The sequence below is a fragment of the Apium graveolens genome, chromosome 2, assembly GCF_009905375.1.
Source record: "Apium graveolens cultivar Ventura chromosome 2, ASM990537v1, whole genome shotgun sequence".
Lineage (NCBI taxonomy): Eukaryota > Viridiplantae > Streptophyta > Magnoliopsida > Apiales > Apiaceae > Apium > Apium graveolens.
Genome location: NC_133648.1, coordinates 316,546,240 through 316,568,439, shown reverse-complemented (window position 1 = coordinate 316,568,439; position 22,200 = coordinate 316,546,240). Strand labels below are relative to the sequence as shown.

The following is a 22,200-nucleotide window of genomic DNA, read 5'->3' as shown; positions in this document are numbered from 1 at the left end:
ACTATTAATTTACATCTAATGTATAATATCAAACATAGTCATGAGTGATTTCGTTGCATTCGTATTTATCAGTACTTTAATACAGTAAATTTTTTATATATAATACTAATATAAATTTAAAAATATTAACAATTAAAAGTGTGCATTGGCAAACGTATACAACAATAGGAAATGTTTTTAGGGACAGAACGAGTACTATTGCCTTATTGGGTAAGGCCATGACCTTTGAGTAAAAACCTTCACACTTCACTCACTCATTCACTGTCAAGCTCTGTACTAGCCTGTCCCAGTTTCAGACCACTACTATTTTCTCACATGCTTAGTCCCTCTCCTGTATCTCTACATTTACCTGTATATATTTTTATACATCTCTGTTTCTTCATTAATTACACATCTTATCTACTGTGTCTCATTATGATCTTTCTTTCTTGATCTTTAATGCATTACTCAGCTCAAAATTGATGATCTTGAATACCCTTTAATCTGTTTTTTAATTTCTTGCATTTTATTACATTCACCTGAGTTAATTTAAGATCTTTAGTTTGAGTCTATATAAGGAAAGTAGGAAACCCTAGTGAAAAAATTGGGCATTTTTCGAATATTGATAATCTTGAAAAAAGAATTAAAGGGTATTTCAAGATTTGTCGAAAATTGCTTAAAGATGCCTGCTTTAAAACTTGAGATAGCTAAACAGCATTATGCAACTAGTAGTTTGGTTATTGGTTATGCCCTTTGTTCGAGTTTGCTTGCGGTGATTAACAAGTTTGCAATTACTAAATTTAACTATCCGGGTCTTTTAACTGCGTTGCAGTACCTTACTTCAGCTTTAGGGGTTTGGGTTTTAGGTAAATTTGGGTTGTTGCATTATGATCCGTTCGTGTTTAAGACTGCCAAGAAGTTTATGCCTGCTGCGGTTGTTTTCTATCTTGCGATTTTTGCTAATACGAATTTGCTTCGTCATGCCAATGTGGATACGTTTATTGTGTTTAGATCGTTGACTCCATTTTTAGTTGCGGTTGCTGATACTTTTTTTAGGAAGCAACCGTGTCCTTCAAAGCTTACGTTTTTAGCGTTGTTGACTATTTTGGGTGGTGCCGTTGGTTATGTTGCAACGGATTATGGTTTTAGCCTTAAGGCGTATTCATGGGCATTGGTTTATTTGGTCATGATTACGACTGAGATGGTTTACATCAAACATATGGTGACGAATCTTGGATTGAACACTTGGGGTTTTGTGTATTACAATAACTTGTTGTCATTGATGATGGCTCCTTTGTTTTGGATTGCTACGGGAGAGTACACTGAAGTTTTTTCTGCCATTGGATCAAATTCTGGAAATTTGTTCGATCCTGTTGCATTTTCTGCGGTATCTTTGTCATGTGTTTTTGGGTTGCTTATCAGTTTCTTTGGTTTTGCTGCTAGGAAGGCAATCTCTGCAACAGCGTTTACAGTGACTGGTGTTGTTAATAAGTTTCTCACAGTTGCCATCAATGTGACGATTTGGGATAAGCATGCCACTCCAGTTGGTTTACTTTGCCTCCTAGTGACACTTGTAGGAGGTGTTCTGTACCAGCAGTCAGTTACTGGAGTCGGTGGCGTTCCTTCACAGCCTAAGCAGGTGGAGGGTAAAACCGACGGTGATAAATTTGAAGAAGAGGATGAAGTAAAGGGGATATATGGTAAAGTTACTGGTGTATGAGCACTTTTTACTTCATTTGGCCGTCAAGGAAGATACTACTAAAATGCAGTATTATGCCCACGTATTGTAAGATGACCATCCTTATGTTTAATTTCCCTTTGTTTGGATTTTAATTTTGCACTCACTCTTAGGTTGCTCCCTTTCGCACTTAAAGGAGGAGATAGATTTGGTTGTCTAATTAGAGCTAGATTTGTGTATTGCCAAGAGTCTTGGTTAGAATGAGGTGGATCTCTTTCTTTTAATAACTTTTTAAAGTTGAGAGAGAACCTCAATGTTGTTTTCACCTTGTATTGTTCTATTATCATCCCAATTTGATATGGAAAAGTCCTTAAAAGATTAGATGTTCTTCAGTTCCCTTTGAGCATTGTAATATTCAATAGACTAGATTGTAGCAGAGCATGAAACTTATGGAGGCTTGTATAGCTTGAAACCAAGAATTATGATCTTAATCTGTTGAATATTCTTCGATAGTCTATAGTAAATCTTCTTACCTCATTACTATGTGTTGCTTGATAACTATATATTGTAACTTTTTTGCTTGTCCTATAATTGGCAACAAATTCAAATTAGTTCAGAGAACAAAATCATGTTTGATGATGCCTGTAGTTACTTATTCCATGTATTAGGTACTGTGACAGGAACACTAGAACATGTTTTTGGCGAATGTTGGGTATCTCTTGTCACTACATGTTATTTGCGAATGTTGGGAATCTATATGAAAATCTTAAAGTATCCGTAGACATAACGGTATCTCTAGTTTTGGAGTGAACGGATTATTTTCAATATGTAAACTAGGGAGATATTTTCCAGGATAAATGTACAAGTTAGATAGGTCATTGTAAGCAGCATGAAGTTTAATACTGTTAGACTTGAGATAAATATATTTCACGAGTTTATCTTAGTTTTTGATAGCTCTGGCGACTGAGGATTGTATTCATCTACTCACACACCTTCCTTAAGATAGTGCCTTGGGTGCTTCCCTTCATGTGGTGAGTACACTTCACTTCTCAGTTCTCTCTTTCTTTCTATTGAGGAAGATTTTTGTGTCAGATTCAAAATCATCAAGCAATTCAAACTAATAATTTCTGCTGAACAATCTTGCAATTAGCTCGGTCTATCTTACTTGGGGAAAAAAACTTGGCCTCTCTTGTTTCTTGTCCATATATTGAATTCTGTGACCTGTTGGTTTTAGTTTTAATGTGTTACTCCCTCTGATCCATGGTTGGAAAAATCGGTAATCGTTACTTTTAGTTACCGATTAGGATTAATCGGCAAATCGGGAATTAATCGGAGAGATTAATCGGAACAGAAATCGGATATATTTAATTATTTTAATAATATTTAATATATTTACCTTATTTATTATGAAATATATAATCCAAAAATAATTTATAAATATTAATCGGATTTCAAAAAATAGATCGGTCAAATATTTCTTAAGGATTAATCGGGGTTTAATCGGAGATTTTTTTAAAAATCCGGGATTTTTAGAACACTGCTCTAATCTATTATAAAAGTCATCTGTAAAGTAACCTGAGAGGTGCTCCTGTTAATATTTTTTATTTTTTTCTGAATAAATATATTAGCTTTAAATATTTATTCAGAAAAAAATTTTGAAAAATAATGATTATGTGATCAAAACACTTAAAATGACTTACATGACCAGAGGGAGGGGTGGAGTTTTTTTTTAATATAATTTCGTAGATGTGCAAAATTATATTTTGTTATCATATGGTGAGGCAGGATATTAGGAAAGCAGCATCCATCAGATTGTTAAAATTTGCTTCGGCCGAGAAAATTAGCAGGATCTATTAAATTTATGGATAAAAAATATATTAGATGTTACTGAAAATTTAAAAATGAAATGATTGATACTTAAGTTTGTTTAGAATTGTTGTTAAAAATAATTAGTGATCTGAGAAAAATTGTTACAAAAATAAGGTAATTGTTTAATATTATCTTTGATTTGTCTGTAATTTGAAATATATTACAAAAAGATATTTTTGGTGCGTCTTGTTATTGAAACTTGTATATAATTATCTTTTGTAAAATATAAAAAAATAATTTTTCACTAATGAAAAATCAATTTTTTTTCTCAAAAGAGAAGAATCTATTCTTTTCGGACTCTTATAAAATTGAGAAAAATGCCCTAATTAAATACATGAGTTATATGACTAGGTATTGTATTTATAATTATAAAATTTTAATTTTTTTTATCAAATTCTGTAATTACAAAAATATTCACATTAAAAATTTATTTGTACCCACCTTATTTACTTAGGAGTATTAAACCCTTTAAAATTTATCAACTTTTTTGGGCTTTTTTGAAAAATATTCAAATCTAAAAATATTTTTCCAAAATACTGTTATTTTTTTAAAAATAAAATGAAAAATACTTTTTTATTTGCAAAAATATTAGTTTTCAAATTTTTTTAGCAAAAATACAGTTTTTGGCAACCGGAATCAGATGCAACCTTCGACGAGTTTGCATATGTGTTTGTTTTTGACCGATTCCGTATTTTTGCAAAAAATATCAGAAGACAGTAAAATCGAAAAATACTTAAAAATGTTATTATTTTTGGTAGTTTCTCAAAAAAATTTCACCACTGTAATAATAATAATAACAATAATAATAATAATAATAATAATAATAATAATAATAATAATAATAAGAGTGAAAAAACAAAATACCCACCATTTGGGAGGTAAATGCCCAAAATACAGTTTGGCGGGATGCGTTAACCAAAATATACGCATTTGGAGAATGCGTATACAATTTTGTAAAATTTTGTGAAGAATACGCATGTCTCACATGCGTGTTTCATTTTTGTTTTCACTTGAATACGCATTCGCATCTTTAGAATGCGTATTCTTTGAAAATCAAAAAGAGAACACGCATGTGTCACATACGTTTTCTTCACAAAAATTTAAAAAACTGTATATGCATTCCCCATATGCATAATCAGCGGGTATTTTGGGCGGAACGTACCGTCAATCAGCATTTTGGACAGTTAAAACTGGAAAATGGTGTATTTTGGACATGATTTCTAATAATAATAATAGTAATAATAAAAACAACAACAACAACAACAACAATAATAATAATAATAATAATAATAATAACAATAATAATAATAATAATAATAATAATAATAATAATAATAATAATAATAATAATAATAATAATAATGAAAAAGGCAGCAGTGCGAAAAACACTATTGATTTCCAGTTTCCACCGCCTCTACTTACAACCCTTATTCATTTTACTTGCATAATAATCGGCGAACTTTAAATCGGAAAATGACGATTTCCGACGGTAACTCCGTCTACGTCGGCGGTCTCCCATACGACGCCAACGAAGACTCCATTCGCAAAGCTTTCGATCTCTACGGCCGCGTTTGCGCTGTTAAAGTATGTATTATATATCTATTTTCATCTCTCTCTTTTTTTTTTATCGCTGATGATTATTTTAATTTTTAATTAGCTTAATTTTAGTTCTATTTGGCTACATGATATGATTATCCAGCTTAATTTAATTTTTTGTTGATATAGTTTATAGTTTATAGTTTATGTGTAGAAAATATTTCTCTCTCTATTGAGGTTGATTAGATATGAGAATGTTGTCGGATTATTGTGTGTAGGTGAGAATGTTTGTTATGTTTCGGTTTCGATTTTCGAGCTGCGGTGAATTGTAGTTTGAGATTTCTAGGGTTTGATTAGGCTATGTAGTGGTTATATGTGTAGTGAGTTGGTTTATTGTTTACGGTAATTGTAGAATGTGATTGAAGGTGGAGAAGTTATCGTAGTGGTTCAGTGGGCCCGTGGTTAAGTTGCGTTTAAGTACTGCTGTTTAATTTGATTAGTTTGTGTTCTGTTTGTCATATCTGTTTTTATACTCGAGTGGATATATGTTGAGCTATGTAGGATGTTCAATTAGCTAAAATAGACATATATACATTGGCAAAGTTCGTTTGAGTACACTTTTTATTAGGAGTATACATATGTTTCGGTTTCGACTTTCGAGTTGTGGTGGATTATAATTTGAGATTTCTAGGGTTTTGATTAGGCTATTTTATAATGTAGTGGTTATATGTGTAGTGACTCGGTGTATTGTTTACAGTGATTGAAGATAGAGAGTTATGGTTGTGGTTAAGTTGCATTTAAGTACCGCCATTTAATTTGATCAGTTTGTGTTCTTTTTACTGTATCTGTTTTTTACTCTGGAGTTGATATATGTTGAGGTTGGTAGGATGTTCAATTAGCTCAAATCAATGTATATACACGAAAGTTCGCCTGAGCACGTTTTTTATTAGGAGTATATGGTGAAAATTTACCCATTTGATTAGCAACTGCAACAATTGTCCTGGTCTTTTGAACAGATAAAAAAGCGAATTGAATAACTACCTATTCACTTAACAACTGCAGAGATCATGGTTGAGAACTAAAAATATTTTGTCGAGTAATGTTCTAGAATAGGACTCGCGTTCTCCACTTATTTTTGTATTGCAAAGAATCAATTTATATTAATTTCTAAAATGCATCTATATATCTTGGTTTTTCAGATTGTGAATGACCGTGAAGTTGGGGGAAAATGTTATGGATTTGTTACTTTTACCAATCCTCGCTCTGCTGAAGATGCCATCAAGGATATGAATGGAAGGGTCTCTCTCTCTCTCTCTCATAATTATTTTCTGTAACCTTTACAGAAATACTATTATATTTCCGTCTTTTCCCCTCTTGTTTTGCTATCTAATTAATTTTTTGGACATATGTTTGCGACGCGTTTAACCAGACAATAGATGGCCGCCCAGTAAAAGTGAGTGAAGTGAAGAACAGAAATGGGAGGTCCAATCTTGGTCGTGACAGTTTTAGGCGTAATCCTGAAAGTGGAGCAGAGTGGGACAGGGGAAGAGATCGAGATAAAGTCCAGGATAGAGATCGGTTTCATGAACGACCCAGAGACCGTTCTGTAGATCGGAATCAAGGTAGGGATAGGGGATATAACCGTAGTGAGCGTAGCCAAGATAGGGAGAGGGGATATAACCGTAATGACCATAGTCAAGATAGGGAGAGGGGATTTAACCGTAATGACCATAGCCAAGATAGGGAGAGGGGATATATCCGTACCCGTGACAATGATCGTACAAGGGACCATTTATCGAATAGAGATAAGGATCGCGAACATGGAAATCTCAAAGACATTGAACAAGACCATGTCAGGAACCATCTCCCTGATCGAGATAGAGATCCAAAATCAGATTTCAGGAACCATCTCCTTGATCGGGATAGAGATCCAAAATCCGATTGGCATCAAGATAAGGAAGTGGAGCAAACCAAAATTCATAATGGAAGTGAAGAGAAGGACAAGGACCAGATTTTTAACTATTCGAATGGGTAAGTTATAACTTCAGTTTGCATGCTGCTTGTAGTTATTTATTGACATTGAGGTAAATATCTGTGTAGCATTTATATTTCTTCATGAAAATCATGTCTATACATTATAGTATCCACGCATGTTTTTTATAATACAGTTTAGTTGTATTGATAACGTCAGTAATAAATTCCAGCTCTAATAATACCTGTCTATTTCAGTACTAACGTTAGAATATGTTATAACTTGTAAAGGAGCGATTATGATGTGAAATAGGGTATTAAAAGATGTACTAAAATATGCATCCTGAATATTAGATTTTTTCAAACCTATGAATTTTAATGTTGCTTATATAAAGTTTTGCTATAGAATAGTGACTTGGTGGATCAATAAGATTTAGATGATATAGATGATGTTGCTTATTGGTCTGAAGACAGAACTGTATACACCTCCAGCACTGCACTCTCAGATGTCTTTTTTCTTATAGAGTTTTCTATATGATGGGCAGTGTTGCAATTTTTCTTTTCATTTTATTTGTATCTATTTGGAGTTCCCTAGTTTTATCGATATTCATAGCTTCAGAAGTAATTAAGGCGTATAGGTGTTTAGTTCGATGAAACCACCTTCAGAAGTAATTGACTGAACAATTTATTTTAAACACTGAAATAACTACAGCTTTCTTTTGGTAGATACAATATTAAAAAACTTTGTTATCTTCTTCTAGGAATTTACATCAGTTTTATTCATTTGATTGTGCATTCAATTTGTTTTTTAAGCAGCTCAGATGCTAATGACCAGCGGAGCAGAGAACTCTCTTCAGAGTTTATTGGCCGCAATGAGAATCAGGTAGATAATCCCCACATTATTGATTGAATAATCATATTTTTGGGGAAGGTAAACTATTAAAAATGCTGAAACTTGTCCTCCTTTTAGAATTATATTTTTTTTACTTAGTATCAGGTCGAAGGAGAGCTGGAGTTTTCAACTCAAAGGCTTGAAGAATTGAAAAAAGAGGTTAGCATTTTTTTCATATGCTGATTTAAATTAGTAAAGTGGCAATTCTATATCCTTCGCTGATATACATGCTTAGTTGGTGTAAACTGTGAAGGAATTGATTTGCACAGGTGCTCAAACTATGTTATGTAGCTAAATGAACACTATGGAGTCGCTACTAAAATCTGCTGTATAAAATTTCATAAGATAATATTTGACGTGTGGATTTGGTGCTTTTTTGAATGGGCGGCCCCCCCCCCCCCCCCCGGAAAATTGGTGCTGTCCTGTCACACTGTTCTTCACTTCAATGTCATTAAGGTTCTATTTGTCCACTGTCACTTTGAAAGAACTGATCTGTGTAGGATTTTGATTCGGTCTTCACATGTGTTAAAGTCTCTCATAGTGGCATTTATTACTTATGTTGGGTAATAAGAGGTAATAAATTAATGTTCAATCCACTACCCAGATCTCTCACATTGAAGAATCTATAGAAGAAAAGGGGGAATTTGTGGAGAAGTTGCAGGAAAAATCACAGGTCATTATTTTTTTCCAATGCCAGTTATCTATTTTCCTCATCCATTATTTGTGTCTATCTGTTAATGTCTTTCCGTTCTTTAATTATCCGTTAAATAAAATTACGCCGCTGGATGCTATTTCTTCTTACTGGAAAGTTCTGATGCCTTCAGAGTTTAGAGGATGCATTATTAATGGCAAAGAAGCTAACTTCACATCACCAGACCCAACTGACCAAGGTAAAAGCGATGAGGAATTTAGCTACATATGTTTAATGATTTGATTAATTGAATATGATGGTGAATATGTTGAATATTTTTCCAGCTGCATAAATGCTATCAGAATATGAAAGAATGTAGCGACAGGGCGAAAGGCTATGAAGAGGAACTTCAGGTTTGTAGTTAAAAAATTTCATCTGTTTTATGCTTGTATGTACATACTCTTCTTTCAGTAGAGGAGATCGGAACGGGCCATTTTGTTTATTACAACTTACTAGTACATTTTTTTGCAGATTTAAGGTTGTTTTGAAATTTCTTTAATTGGTTAAAGGAAACTAAAAGTTATAGAACTAAGGCCAAAAAAAAGCTGAATAATTCACTCCAACAATTTGAGCCGATCGCCTGACCATTTAGTAATCTAAATCATTCAGGTTTAACAAACGGCCCCTAATATTACCAGAAAATGACAACATTCATATAAAATTGTTACACAAATAAGTGTTTAAATTTGAACAATTGGTAGGCCCCTAATACAAATTTGCTTTTCTAGTTTTATCTTGGTAGGTATACATTGCTAGACAAATCTTTCTTTATAATTATTGTCTATCTTTAATACTAAATTGCTTTAAATTATGAAGTTGAGATATTGTATATGAGTTGCATTTGCAGCAACACAACTATAGTAAAGTGTAAAAAAATATTTCAGAAAAATGTATAGAAGCTTAAATTAGTACTTGGACCAACTTTGATCGACTTCTATTTATTTTCCTTTCCAGGCTCTTGTTGATTCAACATCAGTAGAGATAGTGCGTAATGATGATGTAGTTCTTCGAAGTGGGGCTTTACCAAATGGCAATCTTTGAGATACCGCGGGGTCTGCTAGGTGTATGCTTGTAACTATTTGCTCTCATCCCTTTAGTATTGGGTATGAAATTGTTGTTCTGTCTGACTAATTTTTGGTTATTGGTACAGATAAATGCTTTTATGTATTTTAAGCCATCTAAAAAGGATATACATCAGTTAGGACTTCAAAACTTGATAACGATGCTTGTACATGAAGGTGTTATTAAGATAAATTTGGTAGAAGAATTTTGAGAGTACAGATTTAATTGCAATAATAAAATAGATGAAGGAAGCCAAAGTAGCAATGACTTGTCTTATGTTTAAAACTGATTGTGTTGTAGAGAACCGAGTTGTGTACAGAGTTATGCTTTTCTATATCTATATTGTTTGATGCTAGTGCATCTATATTGTTTGATTCTAGTGCTTTTGGCAATATATTGTCTATTCTAATAGTCAATATATGTAATTATACAATCATACTCGTTGCATGTGAAATTTTATGCTTAAATGTCAATAAATGAAACTAGCATTTTCTATGGAGAGGAAATTTTCTAGGACTATAGAAATTAACTTTTATTGGGTCATCCTAGTCCAGGAAGTGTGATGAAAAGTGAAGTTAAAGTGTTGCATTGAGATGTGCAAGCAGAATATACGTACTGATTCTGTACCAGTTGATTAAAATGGAGCATGTTATAGTGTTTTTCTACTAGTCTTCCTCAACCCCTCCATATGGTATTCAGAGCCCAGAAAACGAATTTGATTCAACATTGCAGTCGAACCTTTTAATTATCCATGGAACACTCAACAAACCAACAAACAACGTTTCTTTTCCGATCCTAATGCAAAAGTCATCCCACATGGCCAAATTATTTTCATCCTGCTTCTCAACTTGCCAGTAAATTCATTGGCAACCAAAGAAATATTACTTGGAAGCTCTGTTACAGAAATTGACCGATTTTTCAAAAATCGCCGATAAATCGATGCTTAAAAATCGGTCAAAAATATTTGTCCGATTTGACTGATTTCTGATAAATCACCAATAAATCATTTGATTTTTTAAAAATCGTCCGATAAATCATAAATCGGTAACTCGACTGAATAATTCTGATTTCCGAAATCCGTAAGTCTGTAACACTGCTTGGAAGGCTCATTTCCAATGCTACTGCGTGGACATGATTTGTTCAGCTATTTAGATGGATCAAAACCCAGCTCCTCCTGAAGACAAATCTGGTGAAGACTCTACTAGTTGAAAACCCACAATTTCGTGATTGGTTTCAGAATCAAGTCTAAACAATATCCCCAGACACCGAGACTTCTCAGTATTAATATTAGCTGGATAATTAGAGACGAGGTAAACAACTATATCTGTAATACAAATCCAAACATCTGACGAGAGTATGGCCAAGCTCTGTTAATTATCTCGTAGGACAAAATTAGAATCGTTGAGACTGAATTCCCCACACTCCTCTGATTGAGACTGGAAAATGTATCTGACGACATAGTTTTGACAAACTTTAAGTTGAAGATCTGTTGGTTAATTAATCGTTAGTTAGTACTCCCTCCGTCCTGTTAAACATTTCCCCTTTTGACTTTTTGTACTGTTCACGGTAAGCGATTGACTATTAATTTAAGTATAATTTATAATATCAAACATAGTCATGAGTGATTTATGAGTACTTTAATATAATAAAGTTTTTATATGTAATACTAATACGAAATTAAAGATATTAACAATCAAAAATGTGCATTGACAAATGTGTCCAACACAGATAGGAACATTTTTAGGGACGAAGGGAGTACTAAGTTTCTCAACGACCGGAGGGGCACAGAAAAGTTCGTAATTCCTGATGGGATAGTTCTGTCTGGTGAACATGCTAGTTTTTCGATAAAACTATGGGATTGGAATGAAATTCTTAAAATCTTATCCCAGAAGAAATGCAATTATGCAAATATCAAATAATTTCGATAATATTTGGCTATTATCCCATATTAATTGATCAGATCTAGAACATTAAAATTGCTATCAAAGTTCCTTCTATCCACAAGGCTGTATATAGAATCGCTGGTGTGAAAATTTAAAAAATAAATAAATTATTTTTTGCATATATCATCTTAAATGTTCTAATTCTAGAAATTCTTTGAAGCTAAATTTCAATAAAATAGCTATGAAATCATTGAAAAGCTCAAACCAAGAGTACGTTTATCAATTTGAACACCGAAAACTTATCAAATTTGATTTTCATAAATGAAAACTAAATATATAAGAAACTGGATTATTCTGTCTTAGTAAGATTATCGCAGTAGCAGAACTTTCATGGTATTTAATTGGTTGATTTTCTTTTATAAAAGTGAAGAGTTATAGTCTGTCAAACTTTGAAAAGGGTAAAAACAAAGTGCAAAGTATACCATGAAATTCAATCTTTAGTTTCATTAAACATGCAAATGGATACAGAACAAACTGTCATGTTTGCTTATGCCCTATATACCTCTCTCCCTCGACCTTTCAGATCTCCGAAAACTTAGCTAAATGCAGAAAAATAGAGTCTCAAAGTTAAATGATTAGTTGTAGCAATAGATAGAAAATAAGAATACATAAACTAAATTAATCTTAAAGTAAACCCTAAAATTTAAGAGTAATGTCACTTTCATTACTCTCATCACCATCCTCTCTAATCACCAATCCTTTTTCTTCTCTTCTATTCTCCGCTGCACCATCACTGTCAGCCTTCCAGCTAGTACTGTTCTCTGACTTACCATCTTCAATGCTCTCGGACTGGTCATTGGTGTTACCCCTGATGTCGGATTGGGGAGAGCTTTGAGTCTGTGAAGACGGTTGCTTGTACATATGAAGCTGCTGGTGCAAGGTATGATTGTGTAATTGGTGGTGGCCTTGTGCTTGTGCTGAATAGTATTCTTGGGGAACTGGGTAGTGTGGAGAATTAACATGACTAGGGTGTGTAGCATACAAAGGTGGACCATTATGGTGTGCAGCGGCGTACTCAGATGGGACCCATATACCTCCTAAAACTACTAGCTGAGGTGCTCCGGTGGCTGTAGATTGTGGGCTTGGACTTGGTCTTCTTGTGTGGAGTCTGTACTTCTGCATGCATTACACATGGAGATCAGATATTATTGAAAAGGGATCAGTGTTTGTTATGCATGTGTTGTACAAGTGCAACATATCTGATCATGCAGAGAGTTCAGTCCTGAGTTTCTGGTACAGCTTTTGTTTTATGTTATTATTGTGGGGTATGCATGTCTATGGGGAAAGAGGGGGGAGAGAGATTGTACCTGTAAATGGCTTTTGACTTCATCATTAGTTAAACCATCAACCTTCATCAGTTCCCTGATTTGTTTTGGTGTGGCCACTGCAATCATTAGCAGAAAAAGATCACCTTCTATGAACTTAAGAACATATAGGATAAGATAAAGTACAGCCTTCACAATCAAATGGTAGAGTAGGGAAGAAAAATAAATTAAAAACATCTTTTCAATGAATTGATTATATACCATAAGATATAGATTTTGTTTCTTTTTACCTTGAGAACCACCTAATATCTGAAGAGCACTGACGAAGCGACGGTGCAAGTCAGGTGACCAACACCGCCTTGCTTTCCTGTGAGTTTGAGAAGTTGTTGTAGTGATTCCGTTGTTGCTGATTGCTTGTGAATCTTCATGAACACCTGCTGCTTTTCCTTGTTCTATAATCCCTGCAGTTAGTGTAGGGTTTTCAACCCGTGAAAAATTAGACCTTCGGATATCATTAATTTCTAAGCATTTCTTATCTTCAGTCTCCTTGTGATCAATTGATGCAAGAGCCAATTCAGGAAGACCTCGTGTTGTGCCTGCAGGACACGAGTTACGTTCTTTTGAGAAGGGAAGAAAAGCTCCACCATTTCTCTGTTTGGCATCTAAACCTAGCTTTGGACTAACAAGAAAACCAATATCCGGAGTTTCTTTAGGAGATGCAGCGTTTATAGTTTGTTGCTGTTTAGTTTTATCATTTGTTTGGCTCCATAGTTGGGCAGAAGTCATCCAGTTAGCCTTGCTGTCAGACATGTTTGATGTCTTCTGATCAGAACAGTCCGAGCCTGATTGTACTTTTATCGGTATAAATTCTTCAAGAACGGGACGTTGTCCACCTTGGCTTGCACGGTATGTTTGTAGCTGCTGCCTGAAAGTCTCCATGGCTGATAAATCAACCATGGTTGATTAACTCGTCAAAAATTGTTTACAAAATTTTACTCTATTGTCAAAAGAATATCTATTACCATCTGATATATATAAACATTTAGATTTATAACAAGGACTGCTTAAGGTAGGCACATACCATTGTTAAGAAGCTGCATGCAAAGGGGAAGTTCACGCTTGAAGGCATCGATCTTGAGTCGTTCTTCTTCAAGGCGAGAAAGAAAGTCTTCAAGCTTTTGAGTTTGAGTTTGGTCGTTAATTGCACCAATCTGATCACCTCCAAATGATTTAAGCAGCATAGAATAACTATTATGAGGTTTGCAATCAAGTGTTAGTTCCGAGGAAGAAGCCATCATAGCTCTATGTAGGGTTGGAGAAATAGTATAAATATATGTTTTAAGAACAAATGATGTTCATATGATTCTTATAAGATCAAGAAGGAGGGTTGTGTGTGTATATATAATATAAGTGCTGGTATAAGAATAGCAAATAAAGAAAAGTGGTGGCCTCTTATCTTTTCTTTCTTAGGGTTTGAAATTCGAGAGTCGAAAATGTTTGTGAGCACAATGAGGATAGTGAGTGATGGTCTTCTTTTTAGGGGAGAGTTCCCAGGGAATAAAGGTTTGGTTCTTGAGGAAAAGTAAATTAAAGAAAAGGCAAATACTGGCCAGGTTATAAATTAAAGGAAGATGAAGGTAGCTTCTTGCATTGAGAGAAAAGGCAATACTTATATGCTAGCATCTTAAAATCACAAAGTAAAATTATTAAACATAGATAAATCTAATTCACACATAATGCATTATACATGTATATTACATTACACCGCAAAAAACAGAGTCTTTATTGACCACAAATTCGGTCGTAATTCAATAGAAATCGGTCGTTATTGATTAAGAACGGCCAATTAACAACAATTCAGTTAAATCTAATACTTTTATGAAAACAGGACAAAATCGACCGACAAAATTGGACGGTTTTAAGACAAAACAGTCGGTTTTAAAACCAAAACCGACGAACACATGTGGTCGGTTTTAGACTGGTCGATTATGTATTTGGTCGGGTTAAACCATTAAAACCGACTAGGAAAACGGTCGGTTATGTTCCTTGTATAACCGACCAACACGGGTGTTTGTTTATAATGTGCCAGATCGATGTCGATCGGTTATATTTGGTCGATTTTGTCATGTTTTATTGTAATAATGATGTCGTATGAACAATTATATATATTGACTAGTTAATATAGTGTAAATTAAATTAATGGAATATTTATATTGTATTAACAATTTTAGAATATTTGGGAAGGTTGCCCTATGAACGAATCAATGTGTGGAGAGAAGTTTTCTGACACCTGACAATCATGTGCTTTATGGAGAGAGTTCTGTTTCAACCTTTGGGTCTGTGTATGAATTCAGTATCACACAAATATTAAAGATGATTCTTCTTCTTCTTCCTCCTAGAGTACTTTTCCCCCTTTACTTTGTTTCACTTTTTTACCCCTTTAAATTTTTCTATGCATCAAGATTAGAGTGCCAATTAATATTCTCTCATTTTGCATTAAAAAGTCTCCATTTGGTTTAAAGTATCAGCTTTATATATATTTTGTTGTTAGATCTCTCTCAATTTCATTTAGTAGCACTACATTCATAAGTTAACCGACCGGATTTTATAAGGGATCGTCAGTTACTGCTCTTCTGCAACTATTCTGATGTAAAACCGACTAATTATGCATGTTTAACTTCGTTCGATTTTAAGTTCATTCATTTTTTTTGCTGATTTATTGGCACGTGTGGACACGTATAGCCACATGTACAATAATGGACTCACAATTTTAAATTGTGATGAAACTTTACCGACCATTTCTTTGATCAGTCATGATGGTAAAAGATACCAATTTTTATAACCGTGTCACTGCTGGTGGACGGTTTTAAATATTAAACTGACCGATTTTCATTAAAACTGATCAATTTTTTCCGTCAAACACTTTTTTCATGTAGTGTTAGGAGTCGATTTTTCGAATCCTGTCAAATATAAAATGTATGTGAGATTTCTATCCGAGCATGTTTTTTCAGAGTACTTAATATCCGTAAGATGTTCAGATCTTGTCAAAGACAAAATTTGAAAGTAAAAATGTGAATGTTTATAGTTACAGAAAAATAAAACTATCATCAAGGGGCAGAGTGAGGAATAGAAGTAGGGTTGTAATTCGGGCCAAGCGAGTCGAGTTTTGAACCGGGTATAATTCGAGCCGAGATTAATTGAGTCGAGTCAAGCCGGCTCGTTTAACTAATCAAGCCTAAACCCTTTCCCAAACTCGACTCGTTTAATTTCACAAGTCGAGTCGAGCCGGCTCGTTTAGCTAAACGAGTCGGGCGAGCCGTCTCGTTTAATTTTATACTTAATCAAGCCAAAAACTCTACCCGAATTCGGCTCGTTTAATTTCACGAGACGAGTCGAGCCGACTCCGGGCGAGCCCGCGAGCCGCCCGACTCGAATTACAGCCCTAAATAGAAGATATGTGCTTATAATATTTCTTCTATTATTTTATTTTTTTTTAATTTCATTCGGAGAGTGAAGTTGCAAGTTGGAGATATATAGTAGTCGATCCAGAATGTGACTTTATGTATATAGAGTAAAGTTCTATGGAGTCCACCTTTAATTGGAGTCCTCGGAGTCCATATATGTTCTGCAAGTAAAATATAGCTTAAAATATTGCAAAACATATTATTTTTCGACAAACATCACTATTCTATCAAAAATCTTGTAGGTTGCATACATTTTACAAGCAGAACATTGCAAAAATATATATTCTACAAAACATGTTTAGTTTGCAGAACATAAATGTTCATGTTGCAGAACATATTGCAGAACATACATATTGTACCATAAATATATGAGATTTGCATGATTTTGTTGAAGTTATGCTATTTGTGTAACATGTTTTGCAAAATAACACGTTTTACAATATATTTTATTTGCAGAACGTAGATGGACTCCGAGGACTCCGATAAAAAGGTGGACTCCATAGAACTCACCCCTATGTATATATATCATATATGCATGGCCTGTGTAACATGGCATATAGCACATGGGTAAAAGTTGTTATCGAAAACCTTATACACCGGTAATAAAAAGGCTCGGTTAAGATGGTTGCGATTTTCGGCTGTGCGAGGACGTTCAAGCTCATGGACACGTGTACGGTCATTAATGGTGTCCATGACAAAGTTATATTCTTTGGTGTATATGAAATAAAATATTACAGCTCTTTATATGTTTCAGATATGTAATGGAAATGATTCGAATATGATTAATTTATAAGAATTAGAGAAGATCTGCACAACTCACAAGAAGGCATAGCATATCCCCACTCCATTCTGCATATTGTTAGCCTTTTTAAATTAGGTGTTTAGAATCAAAACCACCATGCATGCAACTTTATTTATTTAGATACGAGAGAGAGAGAGGGGGAGAGAGAGAGAGGGAGGGAGAGAGAGAGGGAGGGAGAGAGAGAGGGAGAGAGAGGGGGGAGAGAGGGAGAGAGAGAGGGGGGAGAGAGAGGAATATGTAAATCTAAAATAAACGAGACATTGAATTAGGAAGAATAAAATATTTGGCTCTAAGAAAGGAATATCTGAGTTTCAATTCAAAGGAGTCCAAAGTAAGGGAACATACAAAGCCACGAAAGCTAAAAAGGAGGAAATTAAAAACAAGCTCTTTCTTTTTTGCCCTAAAAGAATAACAAAGGAGCTTGAGGGAGGTGAGGGAATCTTCTTCTACTACTCACTTTAAAGAAGTGGGTTGGAAGGTAAGAAGATTCTCTACACAAGTCTTGAATTTTTTATTATAACTTTGGGTCATCAAAACCAACAAAAGTTCGGATCTCGTCCATGATCCATTTCTCACCACCAAACAAGACTTGTGTTGTTATCTTAAGTACAATTTCCTTACATTCCATGTTTTTGTTCTTGGAGCCAAGTATCTATAAGGTATATATACAATAATATATATCAACTCGAATTTTTTTTTTTTTTCATCACCTAAATTGTGATATGAATGTAAAAATAGGGTTTGGAGAGAGCGAAGCCCCGGCTAAACTTCCAACGCCCTGAGAATGTTTGACCGGTTATTCAACGTGATATTAGAATTTAGAGATTCAATTACAAAAATGAAAATAAATTTATCATGATCCAGTTTTCAACCCAAGAATGGGTTTTGGAGTGAAAGGAGATGTTAGAATATAATATACAATCTTATTAGGTCTAATTCCGCACCAATGAATAATAATTTTAGATTAACGGTTTATTTAACATTTACGCTACTAAATTTGAAGCAAGATAAATCTCGACTCTAATAGTATAATACTCCCTCAGTCTCAATTCATTTGTCCAATTTGACTTTTATGTGTAATGTAAGTTACATTGACCGCATAATTTTATTGATTATTTAAAAAAAATTGTGAACAAAAATTTAAGATTTAAATTTTTATTTACAAAAAAAATTGAAAAAAAATCAACAGAACTATGTGGTCAATACACCTTAAACTACGTGCAAAAGTCAAACTTAAGAGATTAGAAATTTTCGATCTTTTTGCATGAAATTCAAAAATAAATCCGCATATATTACTTTACAGCCAGAAAAAAAGTTGAATGATGAAGGTTGATGGAGTTGAATAGGAGCTTTCTGTATAACAAGAACCTGAAAATCAGACTTCTAGTACAAGCTAGCTAGAGTCCGACCCTTACCTTTTCTTTCTCAGATTCCTTCTCTATCCCTTTCTTTATTTTTGCTAACTGATTCCTTCTCTATCTTCTGTCCTCCACCTTTGCTTCATTACCATTGTGTGTGTATATGCATTTTGATATAAATACACATTTATGCTTTGCATGTTTAGATTCTCTTGGTGACAGGTTTCATGATATTCCCTGTATCGTCCTTGTTTCTGAATATCCTTTTTGTCTGCTTCTCAAACAATTTAAAGAATATTCCATCCTTGCTAATTACACTAGTCTACTTGCATTATTTGCTAATGTGCATGCATTTTCACTGTTGTGAATAATTTACGGAAATCTTTTCGGTTTGTTTGTTCGATAATCGACAGTTATCCTTTTTGTTGAATTTCAAGCATTGTTCATTATGCTGTAGATAATAGAATATTTTTTATGATAGTAATGACATTATTATGACATATTATTACTAGATTAGTTGTCGGGCAGATGCCCGGTTATATTTTAATTATTTTCTAAAAATATTTTAAAATAGCTTACTTTGAATATATATTAATACAATATATTAATAACATAATAATCATAATTGAATAAAATTATAAATTTAAAAATTAAAAAAATAATATTACCCAAAATATAATAATAAATATTTGTGTAAATAAAATTATTTTTTGAATAATAAAATTAGTGAAGAAAAAGGAATTACTGAAATTATTAATTTAAAAATATAAAAATGAGAAAGAAAGTGAATGAGAAATGAGTAACAGAGAGAATTAGTGAAGAGGGAGAGAGGGAAATTTGAATGAAAGTAAATTAAATGAGTAGAGGACTGTTAGTAAATGATGACATCATCAAATTAACGAGAGCTTGACACATAATTTGGTGATATAACTTCTTAAATGAGAGTTTGACACATAAGTTATGATGATATCCGCTCTATTTTGTTGTAGATTGTAAATTTATAGGCATTGCGACATGCAAATTTTTGCTACAATTTTGCACGGAGAGCAAAAAACCTAGATAAGATGCATTAAGCGGGGAATGATGATGTCATTCACCCCAGTATTCACAAAATTTTCAGTGTAAACCCTGATAAATGGTTGCAAACCATTATTTGTTGGGGACGAGGATTTATATTTTACCCTAATTAGGTTTTGCGATATGCGGGAATCAATTTGGGGATCGGAAATAATTTTATCCTCACCAGATCGCTACATAATATACCAGTTTGATTTGATTTCGAATGCATTTTCATGTAATGTAATAGATAATTAGATATACTTTTTTTATAGCGCTGGACTAGCTAATAGGTCATCGATAAAAAGAGATGTTATTTTTGAAAAAACCCCAAAATACCGAATGACGAAAAGATTGGAGCTCACACACAGTAGAATTCATGTGCGACTGAGTTGTACTTGTCTTTTCTTGGTCCGAGTGGACAAGAATACAATAATAGTCTCTTAAAAAAGCATATTAATTGGCGTTGTCACTTGTCACTGTACTTTAGCCAAGCCCAAGTATTATCAGAATCAAAAGCCCAGATGAGGACCACATTCCCACAATTATTCTCCCATCCATCTCCTAAATTTCTTTCTAAATTATATTTCCTAGGTCCCGCTGGATAGTTGACGTACACTTTTTGCACGTCTTTCGAAACTTCAATAAAGTATAGTTTCATAATATTTTTTCTTAAAAAAAATTTTGAATAAAAGTTTAAACATGAAACTTTTTTCGGAATTTTTTTTAAAAAAATATTATAGAAGTATACTTTAAACGAGCATTGAAAAACGTGCCGAAAAATAATGTAAACATTTCAGTGGGACGGAAGGAGTACATGTTAAATTTTACTAGCTTCATATCTCTGTGATGCACCGGATGATTTATAAATTACTTTTTTTCTCAACTTTTTTGCATGCACCTCATATTTTATAATTTTGAAAAAATTTTAGTTAAATAATTAAATTACTGATCAAGTTATCTTCTTTATACCAGTTACATATAGAATATTAGAGAAAATGATAAGTTAATGTTCGTAGTAGCAAAAAGTCGAACTTGTATTCATTTACTTAATATCAATGTTTAGAAATTACTTTTATATCCCTGACGACCAAATCATGTCATATTAACTCCCATATACCAATTATATATAGGGTATCATATAATGTCTCACCAAAAAATGCTACATTTCACAAAAAAGTGCGCGTCAATTAAAATAGAATAATCATGCTTTAAGAAAGGTAAATATACTTTGAATACTTGATAAAGTTTGGAACAACTAAAACAAATTTATGTAAGATTCTATTCTTGTTTATCCAAGGGTTTAATCAACATGAATATCTCCTAATTGATATATTATCTTTAAAAAATAAAAAAAACATTCGAACCCTAAAGTGTGAGGTTAAAAGAATGGTCTATGTTATGTGTTACAGTTGCAATATTCTTACAGGCTTTATAGAAAGCAAAATGATAGGTGCATTTAAGGGCTGTAACAAGAATCAATTAACTGGATATCTCTAAAATGTTCTCTAAGATAAATTCCATATTCAAAATACTCATGACCTAATTTTTTTTAGTGTTGTTAAATAAATGTCTCTGGGGATGTACTGATTCGGTACTAGAAGATGCATGCATGACTGAATCGTTCATGTTTGTATATATAATTCTCTTGATAATTAAAGTTTGCGCCAATATTTTAATATATAACTTGATTTTCATTCGGTTCATTACCATTCATTTCTTGTTTAGTCTCAAAAAAAATTAGAAAAAAGCTCAACATGATCTTATAGTATTTAACACTTCACAATGCATACTCCCCTTCTCCCACTTAGATACTTCTCCCATACGTTTTACTAATAATAATAAACTAGTCTATAACCCGTGCGATGCATAGATTGCTTTTAACATTCGATAGTTTTTAAGAATATATTTTATAATATAATTTTCAATAGTTGAAAAATAAATTGAAGAATATAATAAGTTATAAAAATATATGTTTTATAATAATTTGAAACTTGACTGAAAATAAATAATATATTATAATATGTTGTTCACAGGACCCGAGCCCTGGACATGTAGAAATTGTTAGAAATTGTTAAAATAAAGAATATAAAAGTTTAAATATAATAAGCTGTTGACGGGGGTTCGAACCCTGAATCCATGAGAGCAGTTTAAATATTAATATAATAATATTTTATTATTGCATCCAACGGTTCTCATCTTTCTGACTTTAGATCTGACGGTTGTTATTTGTCGTACGAAACAACTGTACCGAGTAACTGACTACCAAATAGAGGGTGTTCAGATTATAATAATATAGTATAGATATATAAGCAGGATTCCAACTCGAGTTTTTCGGGAAACCTAGGTTAATCAATAGCTTGGGAGAGAAAAACTTGAACATGATCACATGATCACATGATCAATTCTATGGAGAATACATATTTTAGCAATTTAGCATGAGAAAAATAAAAAATAAATTATTATTATTATTTATTATCATAATAATGTAATATTAAAAATATATAACGGTGCATAACAATTTTTTTACACTTTTTATAAGAATATATAGAATAGTTATTCTCACATGTCTCACATAAAAGTTATTTATAATATATTTCAGAGATCTATCAAATTTAAGTTATGACACATTTA

The 22,200-nt window shown here is 33.0% G+C and overlaps 3 protein-coding genes across 6 annotated transcripts; 2 read left to right on the top strand and 1 right to left on the bottom strand.

Annotated features, from left to right (window-relative positions):
- Positions 1–255: 255 nt before the first annotated feature.
- LOC141708870 (GDP-fucose transporter 1-like) lies at positions 256–1,735 on the top strand. Its single transcript, XM_074512684.1, has one exon. The coding sequence runs from the start codon at positions 662–664 to the stop codon at positions 1,697–1,699; it is 1,038 nt and encodes a 345-aa protein (XP_074368785.1). The 5' UTR covers positions 256–661; the 3' UTR covers positions 1,700–1,735.
- Positions 1,736–4,910: 3,175 nt separating this feature from the next.
- On the top strand, positions 4,911–10,014 carry LOC141708868 (uncharacterized). 4 transcript variants are annotated; one of them, XM_074512683.1, is made up of 9 exons: positions 4,911–5,110; positions 6,262–6,360; positions 6,492–7,093; positions 7,850–7,916; positions 8,031–8,084; positions 8,530–8,598; positions 8,750–8,815; positions 8,901–8,969; positions 9,571–10,014. In XM_074512683.1, exons 1-9 carry the CDS (start codon positions 5,000–5,002, stop codon positions 9,655–9,657), a joined length of 1,224 nt encoding a protein of 407 aa, XP_074368784.1. In that variant the 5' UTR covers positions 4,911–4,999; the 3' UTR covers positions 9,658–10,014. The 4 variants fall into 4 exon arrangements, with proteins under 4 accessions (XP_074368784.1, XP_074368782.1, XP_074368783.1 ...); XM_074512681.1 differs by having other exon boundaries at positions 8,025–8,084; XM_074512682.1 differs by having other exon boundaries at positions 7,847–7,916.
- Positions 10,015–12,040: 2,026 nt separating this feature from the next.
- LOC141708867 (myb family transcription factor EFM) lies at positions 12,041–14,393 on the bottom strand. The gene is made up of 4 exons (XM_074512679.1): positions 13,968–14,393; positions 13,177–13,827; positions 12,929–13,005; positions 12,041–12,737 (listed from the first exon to the last, which is right to left on the bottom strand). The coding sequence occupies exons 1-4, from the start codon at positions 14,182–14,184 to the stop codon at positions 12,258–12,260; spliced, it is 1,425 nt and encodes a 474-aa protein (XP_074368780.1). The 5' UTR covers positions 14,185–14,393; the 3' UTR covers positions 12,041–12,257.
- Between the last annotated feature and the right edge of the window lie 7,807 nt (positions 14,394–22,200).